At 35.9% G+C, this 13180-nt stretch overlaps 1 protein-coding gene across 17 annotated transcripts in view; it reads left to right on the top strand.

Moving 5' to 3' along the window:
* MBTD1 (mbt domain containing 1) overlaps positions 1-13180 on the top strand; it is a 41202-nt gene that overhangs the window by 20740 nt on the left and 7282 nt on the right. For 11 of the 17 annotated variants that reach the window (XM_075519010.1, XM_075519015.1, XM_075519021.1 and 8 more), the window contains 7 exons: positions 769-824; positions 1121-1225; positions 2083-2230; positions 4868-4950; positions 5453-5687; positions 6330-6407; positions 12479-12670. In XM_075519010.1, coding sequence (XP_075375125.1) covers positions 769-824; positions 1121-1225; positions 2083-2230; positions 4868-4950; positions 5453-5687; positions 6330-6407; positions 12479-12670 — 897 coding nt within the window. The remainder of the gene's footprint in view (positions 1-768; positions 825-1120; positions 1226-2082; positions 2231-4867; positions 4951-5452; positions 5688-6329; positions 6408-12478; positions 12671-13180) is intronic. The other 6 variants (XM_075519023.1, XM_075519022.1, XM_075519017.1 and 3 more) reach the window with 2 other exon arrangements.

The raw sequence follows: 13180 nt of genomic DNA, 5'->3' as shown, positions 1-13180 counted from the left end.
ATGGGCAGGGAAGATGAAGTGACAGTCTAATAGATGGTACATAGTTAAGGCCCTTGTCTAAAATACAAAACTACTTGTATTTGAAATATTTAAGGTTTCTAAACAAAAAAAAGTCTGTCTTTTAATATTTCTCTGCTCCATTGAGCTTGTTTCCCTTGTCAGAAACAGAATTTCTGTAAAACATTCCACAAGGCATCCCTTCAGGAAAACCTTCAGTTTTCGTAGCGCTTAAACTTTCACTTAAACCATTTATAAATAAGAGTAGTTAGAGAAATCAAGAACAGTGCTACTTCCGAGAAATAATGCCTCTAACAGAGTTCCAGGGATTCCCCTTGGAAAGTAGTATTCAACAGTTGGCTAAAACCAGCTACATACATGTATTTAAAGTGATTATGTATAATTATATTTAAAAATATATGTATATAATTTTCTGTCGTAACATAGTGCAAAGTAGTTTACTTGCCAATTTTTTGCAAAAGCTTCTGTGTATATTTGTATCAATTTTGTGACATGATCAAGTGGTCTTATAAATATTGGAAATTTTTTTTTTCCATAAATGAGATTGTGTTATAGAGGTATTTCAGGTAGAATTCAATAAGGAAAGTAGACGGCTTATGTCCTCCAGATTTTTGTGGTAGTCTTATTATAAACTGTGGCCCTCCCACACCAATAATATGGTTGCATTGTACTAGTTAGCATATTCAGAAAAACATACTGTCTGCTCTATTAACTAAACTCCTGAATAATATGTACTATTATTCCTTGTAGATATTACAAAGAAACAGGATGGACATTTTGATGCACCCCCACATTTATTTATGAAGGTGAGTTTGCTAGCAAGAACACTGTTTTCTCAGAGTTGATTTTCTCAGAGTTGATTGAGGACCTTTAGTTCCTGGTGTGTGTAAAACAGACCTGAAATGCTACTTAAGTCCTGGAAATATGCCCAGCACAAGCATTACTTTTTTTTTTTATTCAACACTTACCTAATTTGGCCTCCTTGACGTAAGCAGAGATGATAGAACAGGTATTTCAATCGGTTGCTTTGATTGTGTGGGGTTATATTTTGTTCCAGGCTTATTAGATTCTTAGCTTCCGGTGCTGTTATGTGATTCTTTAGGTAAAAGAGGTTGATGCAGCTGGAGAATGGTTTAAAGAAGGAATGAAATTGGAAGCTATAGACCCCTTAAACCTTTCGGCAATATGTGTGGCAACTATTAGAAAGGTAAGGAAACAAATGTGTATTTTTGGGAAGGTAGATAGGAATCCTTTTTTCACTCACCTTTATTCAGGTTTGAAACAAAAAGCTCAAAAACAAAATAAATGCCGTTCATTCACACAGTGAATGTTTATGGAATAAGTCCATTAATTGTTTATATACAACTGCTAGGAAAAAGAATATACTCATGTAATTTTTTTTTTTTTTTACTTCAATCTCTGGAAATTCAGCCGTACCTTTAATTGGAATATAGTATGTTTGTGAAATTAATTTGCAGGACAATCTTCTAATTATAACATATGTTGTGCAGCTGTTCAGAAAGAAATCTCATCTTGCTCACTTGCAAAAGTCTATGAAGACAGTTTAAGGATGAACTTTTTTCCTAGCTTGATTGAAAGGGACCCCATCCATGTGAAATCTGTTTTAAAAGAGGAAGAAAATGTAAAAAGTAGCTTAGCAGAATTGCATAACCTTACCAATGAGGAGTGTGGTTATGATCTTGAGTCTTTTTTTCTGATTAATGGTGTGCAGAATATCCTTGCAAGCTAAAGAGTAGACTGAATTACAAAGTTTTAGAAGTAGAACTGATGTTCACAAGAAAAATAAACTAGAGATCAGGAAAAGGAAACGTTCATCTCTCATAACTTTGCAGTTAAAAAAGGTACATTTGACAATAGTGCGCACGATCTTGGAGACAGGTATGATTTGGGGTTTTTTGTTTTGTTATAATTGAATGTCCTTCTAAGTGTACTTCCATTATTATTGAGTTACTTTTCACTCTCTTGAAACATGGCATGCTTTCTTTCTAGCCTTATCACACAGTTAAAGGTATTTAATGTAAAATTTTGTTTTTCTTTACAAAGGTTTTAGCAGATGGCTATCTTATGATTGGGATTGATGGCTCAGAAGCAGCAGATGGGTCTGATTGGTTTTGTTACCATGCCACTTCCCCTTCTATTTTCCCTGTTGGTTTCTGTGAAATTAACATGATTGAACTAACTCCACCCAGAGGTACATATAGCATTCTGACCACATTTTATTTTGAATATTTTTCAGTGATATTGTATGTGCCATATGCTTTGTTTCTTAACTCAGTTTACAAAATTCATGTCACTTTTTAGGACTTTCTCAAGTCTGAAACAAATACAACAGCATAATTTCAAAGTAATCTAAAGCAGAGATAACAAACTTTTCATTTAGAAAAAGTCTAATTGAACATCTGATTGATTCTCTGGCTAAAATAATTTGCTTTTGCTGTCAGAAATTGAGGATAGCCACTAGTTGAATAGTATATTCATTAAGTGAATGGGAAGTATGCTAGTCACTAAAGGGACTGTTCAGAATATGTCATTGCTTGGGAAGTCCTGGCCACCAAAAGGATTAACGAACATTGTAAAGAATCTCTGACTTAGGCTAATTCGCAACAATACCAGTTAATATTTTTAAGAATGTGCACAAACTTGAGCTTCGAGGAAGTAGCCATTAGAACTGTATGCTGAGTAATCCCTTCTGTGAGAAAAAGCTGTCTGTCCACTAGCACATATGCCTACAAAAGACTGTATTGCCTTCATTTTTCCATTTTATTGTCTTGTTCTAGCAATTTATAAAGAGGATTGTAACTAGCTGTGTAACAGCAAATAATGATGGTTTTCTGTGGATTTTTTTTCTCCATTCTCATTCTTGCAGGCTTCTACTTGTATTTATTCAATTATTTTTCTAGGTAATAACTACAAAGACAGTGTAATGCAACATGAAGAAAATAATTTCATATCATTTTCATTATTGCACACTAATGAATCTGTCATCTTTGAGGATGTGGGAAGTGCAGTTGGACAGATTTACTATTATTTTTCAGTCAACTCATGCAGTGAATTTATTGCCTAGAAATTCATGGGCATAATCACCCCTCAAAAATATGTGGTGCTAGAGTCTCTTGCAATAGGAAGAGTTTTTGTGGGAGAAAAAAGCATGCATATCAATACATATCAATCAATTTGGAAATAAATACATTAAATTGATGATACAGAATAGGAAAAAACCCTCCCTTCTTCTATGATGAAACTTTTCCTCTTTATTCTTCAAACACTACACAATAGTATGTGAATTTTGTTGTTAACAGATTTATGATACTTCTATGTTTCTTGTATCGTGGCAACCTTATTCTTTATCTTCGTGTATATTTTCCCTTTTATTGCAGTTTTCCCTAACAGACCTGTATCATCCACTGAGAGGCGATTATAATTCACTGATAACAATAATCTAAAAGTCACTTGGAAGAGGAATTAACAGGAGTAAAATACAGAACATAATGCGCATTAACGCATTTAATAGGATCAAAGTGATCAAAGCTGCTCAGCTCTTAGAGAGGTGTATTTTGCTTCCCAAATTTCGGGCTTGAAAATGGACAGTTTCTTAATTCTGACTACTCTAACAAGGACCATGTGCATGTATCTCTAGTGTGTGTGTGGTGAGAAGTTAATTAAAGGATTTGCATACAAATATATTGGTCTAGCCAGAGGAACTGTGCATTGAGAAGAAAAGAATTCATATACAGAACTTATACATTGTTACCCTTCTTAATTGTTAGCTATCCAGCTACATCTGTTCATGCAGGTATTACATACCTAATGTCAACGCTCTTTTCCAAATTGCATTTAGCAATGTGGATAACAACTTATTGAAGTTGCTGTGAAATCATTGGACTTTATAAGCTCATTCCTTCTGAACACCTTCATCTCTTGCTGAAATCAGTAGAAGATGAAGATGCTTAGACACTTTCAAGAATGGGATTGCATTTTGGGCTGTGAATGTTAGCTACCTGATGAGTCCTGCAGTACTGAGCTATGACTCAGTGGGAGCTCTCTACCCCCACTTAGATGATATCCAGCTGTTTCCCGTGACTCCCGATGCCACACCCACTACGCTGCAATCTTTTCAGAATGTCCATCACTGCATACTACCACAAATAAATCTTTCAAGCTCCAGCTCAATCTTGTTGCTCCAGCTACAATTTGAGAATTGTTGGTTTAAGCAGTTGTAGAAGTTGCCCAAAGTAAAAAAAGTCCTGTGTGTTTTATGCATATTCAGTAGATGAACAAAAGCTAAATATATTTGAGAGACTATTTTATTCCCTTTATAATAGCTTTTAAGATTGGAAACAAAAAATTCTGTAATTTTCCATATTATTGCTATTTTTAGCCTTATTTAAGTTTTAAAATATCCATGCTTGTTCTTACCACTCTGTTCCTAACAATTCAGGTGTTTCAATAGTGGAGCTCTTTCCCCACAGGAAAGACACTGGATGTGCTTAATTACATGATCTGTTCTGGGTCAGTTGTGTGGGGCATTGTAGAGATCAAGGACCTACGTGGACAGAAAGCTTCAATTATGAATGATTAATTGTAACATTAAATGACACTTTCTATATTATCCAGAGGTTTATTCATCTTGTTTGTTGCAAATGGGCAGTGTCCAGATGACTGTCTTGTCCCTTAGACCAAAGCTCAGAGAGTGGAAGTTTCTGGTGTTAATGTTTTGCTTCTTTGTTGTCTTTTTAGCCATAACACAGTGCCAATATACTATTTTTGTTGTTGTTCTTATGCATGAAGTTTGTAGTTGATGTATGAAAATGTTGTTTAAAATTCACAGGTTATGCAAAACTTCCTTTTAAATGGTTTGACTACCTCAGGGAAACTGACTCAATAGCAGCGCCTGTAAAGCTTTTCAATAAGGTAATAAACATTATACATGTGTATTTAAACTATAATTAGTTTTATCTTTAAATTTCTGTCTGCATAGTCCATGGGATTGACCCATTTCATTAAATACAATTTTGAAAAGCTAAGACAACAAGAGACTTTTAGAAATAAGAACCATTTGAGCTTGAATATTTCTGAAATGTCAAATAAATGCAGGGGTGCATGAAACTTATAAATGATACTTGATATTTTCCTACTTCAAGTTGACCAAAATACTCGCTTCAACACTGTGCTTTGTTGGAGCGAATTAATTGAAATGAAACAGGTTAATTACATGATCTGTTCTGGGTCATTTGTGTGGGGCATTGTAGAGATCAAGGACCTACGTGGACAGAAAGCTTCAATTATGAATGATTAATTGTAACATTAAATGACACTTTCTATATTATCCATTTCAATTTAACCTGTTTGTTTACTGATTTCAATTAACCTGTTTGTTTACTGATGTTTGCCTTGTTTGTGTTTGCTTTTCCAGGAAGTTCCAAACCATGGGTTTCATGTTGGAATGAAACTGGAGGCTGTTGATCTGATGGAACCTCGCCTGGTATGTGTGGCAACAGTAACTCGCATTATCCATCGTCTTTTGAGGATACACTTTGATGGGTGGGAAGATGAATATGATCAGTGGGTGGATTGCGAGTCCCCAGACCTCTATCCAGTGGGATGGTGTCAGCTAACTGGATATCAACTACAGCCTCCAGCGCCACAATGTAAGTTCCTGTTTTGTAAATAACGTAACAGTTGCTTACTGGTCCTTGTTCATGTGTGGTGGTTTTGCTATCATCATCCTTTTCAAGTTAGGTCACCAGGCATAACAAAAATAGAACAAAATCGTGCTAATGCTTAGCAGTACACAGATCTAATCTCTTCCACCTTGACTTTTAAAGGTCCATATGGGTGTTTCTGTGGCTACTTACCATTTTTTAATGCCAGAAGATGCTTATCTCATCCAGGGACAAAGCCTGTTACTTACTCATTAGTTCTGGATAATATCACTGAGAATTTATATTGCTTTAAGATTGCAAGTATATATGCTTTACATACTGAATTTGAGAGAACTCAGTGTGTGCATAGCTATTCATGTGCAGAAGGCTGTATTTTATTTAGTGCATCAAAATTTGTCCTGTCAGGTCAATTTATATGGTAATAATTGACACCTGTATTTTGAGAACTGTTAGCTGTTTAATGGGAGTGTAATAGTAGTTTAATGGGAGGTTTTTCCCATGATAAAGGTATTCTGCCTTCATTCAGTCACTAAGGAGAAATTCTTTAACTGTGTAGCAGCTTTGACACATTCTGAAGTGTTTTTCCAAAACACTATACTTTAATTTTGAATTCTTAATTTTTTGTAGCATCAAGAGATAGCCAGTCAAGTTCATCAAAACAGAAGAAAAAAGCTAAATCGCAACAGTACAAAGGACATAAGAAAAGTGGGTGACAAAGTAGTGTTTGCACTTTTCCTGTTGTTTAAAAAGTTTGTGGTCTCTTCCGAAGTCCCTATTCTATTTGGAAATGTTTGTGTGTAAACAAGGTGTTATGCTTAAAGGTGCAGTATGCCATAAAAGGAACTCTTTCATTGAGAATAACCATTTTTTATAACTTGCAACGGGGTTGATGTTGCTAATAATAATCTATATGAATTGTAGGTGGACAACTGTTACAGTATTTTTGGTATTCGGACATCATTTTAGTTGAATGATACATTGACTATGTAGGTATACTGCCTTATACAAAATACTCAGGTATCAATTAACACTGTTTTAATTCTGCTCTTTCTAACACGGGTGTAGGAATGAGAACCAAGTTACTTGGATCAGAAAGAAAAAGATGTAGAAAATTTAAATTACCATTTAGCTGGTTCCTTTTTAAAACAAAAAAGTGACTTATTTGCCAGTTTTTTAGATGAGACATCTGTAGGAAGCTGTATGTAAATAAAACTTTTATATGGTTATTTTCAGAAACAATAAATAGCATTGCTGTATGTGACTATTCTTGTCACAATAAAACATAGTAATGACACTTTTAAGAATCTGAAGTATTCAGGTTCTTTCCATAGTAATTGTTTCCCTCTGGATCAAGTTATCTTCAAAATTCACAACCAATTTGAACTTGCACAAATGCACATTTCGCATTCCTCTGTATTTTTACTTCCGTGATGCTGTTGGTTTAAACTGAAAATCTGTTTTGTATGAGTAAAATAAAGGGAGTAGAGGCAGCCAATCGTAAGAGGACCTTGTGCCTTCTCCCAGCATTCTTCTCTGGAAATCAGATCCATCTGTATTCTCTCCTCTAAGCAATACTGTAGTTTCATATGGCAGTTTTGTTCCAAAGGTTCTCAAGCCATTTTTCCAATAATTTGACAATTTTGAAAGGCAGCTACTTCTTGAGTCAAGAGCAGCAGCAACATGACAGCCACTGTACAAGAAATGTATGTGCAAGAGCTGACGTGGTAAATAAGAACATAGGGTAAGCCTATAGTCTTGTTAAGTGCTACACAATTTTTAATTATGTTTAACTCAGGATTTTACAGTACTTTTTTAAAAAAGAACCAATTACAACTGGGGGGGAGGGTTTTTTCTGCCACATAAGAATGAATAGTTTTTCTTGATAGAAGTAGATGGTCTAGTTCCAGACAGCCTAACTACGTATATTACATTTGGAGCATCAAATCATTATGCTGACACATTCTTTTAGTGTTTTCTTGGAAACAGTGAAGAGTTGGAAAGAAGGTGCAGTATTTTATACTACAGACATATGGGCAGATCAGCTACAGAAAAGGATCTATTATCTGTCATCTTGAATTGGCTCTGCTTCTTTGTCAAGATATTTTCTAATAGGACAGCCTAGCAGACAATCAAATCAACAGTTTTGTTGATGTTGAAAGTTATTTTACCTGCAAGTCAGCAAACTTGACTAACAATATTTAACAGTCCTTAATATGACATTAAGAGGGATTTTATTATGTGAAATAGTCTTCTAAGCAAGAACATTAGGCCTTTCTTACCATTAAAATCTGTATCATCTTGACTTACTTAGACTTGTTTCCAGAGTTTTGTTGCTTTGAGACTTGAGTTCATCCAAGTATAAAACTAAAGTTTTAAGGGACATTCCCTGGAACATAGTAGAACAGTTTTCCCCCATCCCTTAAAAACTCACTTTGAAATATAGAGGGTGTTGAAATCCAAACTATGCTGTTCTATATATGTGAGGTGTAGCTGCTTTGCAGCTGTTCTCAGCAAAGTGTATTTCCTGATGATGAATCCTTATGTGGTCTTTAAATTCTGCACAGCCTTATCTTACAAAGTATCGATCATTTTCATGACTTCAGTATTACTGCCAGTGACTTCAGTGACTTCAAGATTACTTCCAAAAGGTGATGTGGATTTCTAAGGACTATCATGTGCCTTTGGCCACTGGTCCTAGATGAAGGAATAGTTATGGGAGGAAAGTATTGGCAAGGTGAAAGATTTCATAAAAATAAAGCTTTAAACATGTTGAGGGAAAAGAACTCTAGATGAGTCTGACACTCATTGTAAAGTCTGATTAAATGGACCAATTGCTAGGTTGAATTGTGCAAGGTGAACTAACTGTCCCTAAGAAAACTCTTGCATAAAACCTAGAGCAGGGGTCTGTAGACAGATGCTGATCTATTTTGAAGTAATTCAATTTCAACCAGAATAGTTATCAAATCTTTATTCATGGAATTAATCAGCTAATCTTGAGGTGATTAGAGAAAAAAAAAATGCAGACAAGTTTGTTGTGTGAGCTAAAAAAAAAAATCTGTCATCAATTTTCCTTATTTCAAATCTTTTTAGCTTTGAATGGTAGTTTGTTGTATTGAAATAAGATGCATCCACTGATTTCTGCTCCATCACAGATCTAGCTGTCAGGGAAGGGCCCATTGACCTGGGATAGGAAACAAGATACCTTTATTCTGAGTAGGACCTGAAGCTAAACTCTGAGTTGGGTCTACCCTGGCTTCCTGCAGTGATTTTGAGAATTGTATCAAATGAGATAAAAACAAAGTTTTAATCTGGGGCTTTCTCTGTAGTAGAAAAATTGACCTAAATGAAGAGCTGTGCAGCAGTGCTGCAGCTGTGTAGAGCTAATGTGAGGAATTAAAACCTGTGTCTTCCCAGTAAATTTCTGAACGGATGTATTAAGGCAAACTGGAACCTTCTTCACTAGTCATTGCAGAAAGCAACCTGTGCTATTTTGGTCTTTGGACATAAAAAGAAGTTGACCAGTGGGTGCCACGGATAAAGCAGGTGTCTGGGAAGTTCTTACGACCTCTTGTTAGGTGCCTCAAATATTGCACTGTTTCTCCTTTCTGCTGTTTGAGGAAATAAACGGTAAAATCCAGATCCTGTTCAGAATCTTGCAGCAGTATTTTTAAAATAGAATTCACGTACAGAAAAACTGCTGATTTGAGAATATCTAGAGAAAGTTGTGAGTGCTGTTGCCTTAAGCTAGGGAAAGATGGCTAGATCATTGATTACCTTTGTGTAGGACCTGTTCTTGGATAATTCTGGTCTGTCTGAGCAGATTTTGTTTAGCAAGCTATGCTAGACCATCCTGCTCCTTACCTCATCCTTCTCCTTCCACATAATACCTCTGCAAAAGTTTCTTGATATCTCTCTTACAGTAAGTGTGACACAAACACTGGAAAGGAAATTCCCCTTATCTAGTGCCACAGGAAAGAGATTTGTTCTAGTGGAATTTGTTTTTCATTTCTCACTAACCTGAAGTAAATGTGGGCTATGGAAACGAGGAAGAACTTCTGATGGGTTTTGTTTCTGGACTGTTTACTCAATACAAAGAAATCTACTTAATCATCAAAAGGAGAGATGAGAATAAGGTCATGAAAGGTTATAGTTGGCTGCCTCCTACATGTTTATTCTTGGTAGGTTACAGTAACAGAAGGACTGAATCACAGGAAATAATACTAAGAAAATGTTTTCTGTAGCCTTTTATTGTTCAGCACTTGTAAATAAAAATAAATAGAAAGCCTTATTTTGAAAAGGATTTCAGTCATAAAACTGTATAATGCAGTAGTAATGCTTTTGTGGTAAAGTAACAACAGCTGATTAGCAAGAAACTCTGTCTATGTCCTAATTATTTTAGAGAGGTGTTACTTCCACATATTTTTCTCATATGTACTCTCAACACATTCCAGAATGTCTTTGAGTCATTCTGCTGTGTATAATAATGCAGAATTCTAATGCAATATTTTACCTCCTTACTGAGTCCATTGAGAAGCGAGTAGCATGTATTCAGTGTGAAGTAGAACTGACTGTCCCATAGCGAACTCTGCCATGATGGGGTCATGGTAAAAGAGAAGAAAGTCAGACTCCTGTTCTACTGTACCAGTACAGCAACTAGTATAACCAGCTGAATTAACACTCACTTAACACTGAATGGGAACAATTTAACAAGCCTTGCATCCAGCCATAATGTTTAACTTCTCAACAACAAAAGAATACAAGAGAGGATTTTAAGAGATCTTGGTTTGGGAGAATTTCTTAATCCATAAAAACAAGTAGATTCGGAGCTGAGAATACAGCTGTGCTATTTTTTCCTTTCTTTAAAATCTACAGCGGGCAACATAACGTAAGTCACAAGGACATAGGGGGAAATTAACAAGTAGTTAATGAGCCCACATTTAGTAATGAAGATAGAAAAATTAAATGTCAGGTTGTTACCCCTTTCATGTAGAGGCTGATTATAATACAGATGTTCCTAGGACTTCTTTTAAGCATCATTTGTTTTTGTAACTGTTGGGAATGCCCAAACAATGATTACTAATACACAGAGCATGAAATAATTTTCTTAAAGCTGTAACAATGTCTTTGTCCTATTTTAAATAAGGAGACTGTCCAAAAGGGAGTAGAAATTAACTAGCATCCTACCTGGCCTAGCCTTCAATAAAGCTGGTATTTTTTCTTAGATTTATTATGTTGCTATGCAAGCAGCTTGTCATGTTGACAGTGAACCCATTCACTAGCATTTGGATTGTAAAGATATGCTTATTTTACCCTTTTGAGTTTTCTACTTTTAATTAGAATGTTTTATAACTGTAATGTGTTCTGTGTGCGTGCAAAATACCAGGTGGACTGTTTGAATTATGCCTTGGGCCTTCTGCTTTGTCACTGCCTTCTCAGCCAGCAGCGTGTCCGTCACTGCTGCTTGCTTTTTATTCAAAGGAAGGAAGATCAAGTTGCAGGTAGTTTGTATGTTTGCTGGATAGTTACTGTGTTACTTGTTAATTTGTAATTGCAAGTGTAAGTTTTGTGAATACTTGGGAATCGCTTCCAATTTTGTTTCCAATAGTGTTTATTTCAAGCGGGTAGGGCTTTGTACTGTGTTCCTGCTGGTCAGAAAGGTGTGCAGGTGAATACTTGAAGGGTAACTTACCAGTTTACCTAGACAATTCATTAATGATGTAGTATGCAGTATCTGCTTGTATTGTCTGCTTTCTAGTAGGTGTATATATTGGAATAAGGTTATTGAAATGATAATGTGACCTCAACATTTTAAAAGCTTGCGATACTGTAGACAACATTCTGCCTAATTATGGTGTTATCTCTCTAAAAGGCTCATCCTGAAGTCAGGTTGTTTTGTAAGAAGAATATTTAAGCATGGTGATATCTCTAGCATATGCATAATCTAGTTGCCTTTTCTCTTCAGGGCTAGGCTTTTGTTTGTTATGTCGTCTTTTATCTGACAGTGCTGAGAATAGTTAAGCATTAGCAACCACAGTTTTGATATAGCTGAAAGCAGTGGAGACGTTGCATTATAGTGCTTGCATCCCTGATATTGTAGGGAAGTTTCCTCGGGTACAGAATCGGAGCATCTTAGTGATAAAGGAGGAACACATTAATAATTTGCGTGGGAAATGTTTTCATAACTTTTTTTATGAATGCAACATTTAATAATTTGAAGGCATTTTAGAAGATATTTTTTCTAAACACCAAAATGCTCATGGACATTTTTAAGGCACTGTAAAAAAGGGAAGTGCCATTCTAAAGTAATTAAGAGTATGTATTTTTAAACTAGGTTTTTAGAGGTGATAAATTTTGTTTGGACTGGATTATTTCCCCAGAGCCATCCTTTCTGTCTGTTAGGCACACACGCTGAAACAACTGCAGTTTCAAACTGAGCCTCTTTATCTTGGGTGTCCAACCAGAGGATCGTATATTGACTGTGCAGTGTAGCTGCAGCAGAAGCAATTTATGGCATTTGTATTTCATTGATAGAGTATGAAATAAGTGGATCATGTTTCTAAGCAATGCACTTAAGGTCCTACCAGCCAGTCTCTAGAATTCACTAACTAAAGTGGGATTGTTGAGACCAATATTCCCAATAACTGAATGGTGCCATTGTACAGGCCCTTGTTTTCCAGAATCAGTGAATATAAAGCAGAGCCATTGCTCAGTGAACAGTCTTAGTTACCTAATGCACTTTAACCCAAGCGTTTATTTTAGTTTGACTTGATGTTTAGAGAGGAAGATACCAGTTGGGAAGAAACCTGTCAGTTTGTCCAGCACACCCATGACAGGTGAGGTGCGGAGGAGCTTCTCTGGTGATGACGAGTTGACTCCTCCTCCATATCGAACCCTTCCAGCACAGACAGCCCCGGAGGCCTTCCAGCCTCCCAGGACTAGCCGAGAGTTCAGTCCCAGCCTCAAAACAGGTAACTAGTCACATCAGTCTCTGTTACTGCAGAGGGAAATGACGGACAGGGTGGGGAACTAAGCATGGTCTAGCATGTAATGTGCTGACTCATCAAATCTTTCTTTTTTTCTTTTTTTTTTTTCCCCTTTAAATTTTGGTTGGTTTTATTTTTTTCTGTTAGAGAGCTTTTCATTCTCACTGATGCACCATGTCACTGAAATAATCATAGAAAAGGATTGCAGCTGTTTTAGAACTTCATAGGAGGCCATATTGTAGGCTACTGAGGCACAAAGGCACAGAGGAGCTCTGCAGAGTTTTAAAATACAGAAATGCAGTCTGTAAAACTGAATGGTAATGTGGATTTGGGAATATTTGATGTAAGCAGGAAGTTAGTGTGGATTATCTTTTGCAGAGAAAGTAACTGTATAAAGTAAATAAGGAGTGATTTTTGCCTTTGTGTCAGAAAAAGGCAGTTATCTGAGAAAAGATCTTCAGAAAGCAAGCATTATTTGAAGTTTTGTGGGTTACT

The sequence above is a fragment of the Mycteria americana genome, chromosome 16, assembly GCF_035582795.1.
Source record: "Mycteria americana isolate JAX WOST 10 ecotype Jacksonville Zoo and Gardens chromosome 16, USCA_MyAme_1.0, whole genome shotgun sequence".
NCBI classification, from domain to species: Eukaryota; Metazoa; Chordata; class Aves; order Ciconiiformes; family Ciconiidae; genus Mycteria; species Mycteria americana.
The sequence above is the reverse complement of the archived record's forward strand: the minus strand, read 5'-3'. Positions and strand labels throughout refer to the sequence as shown.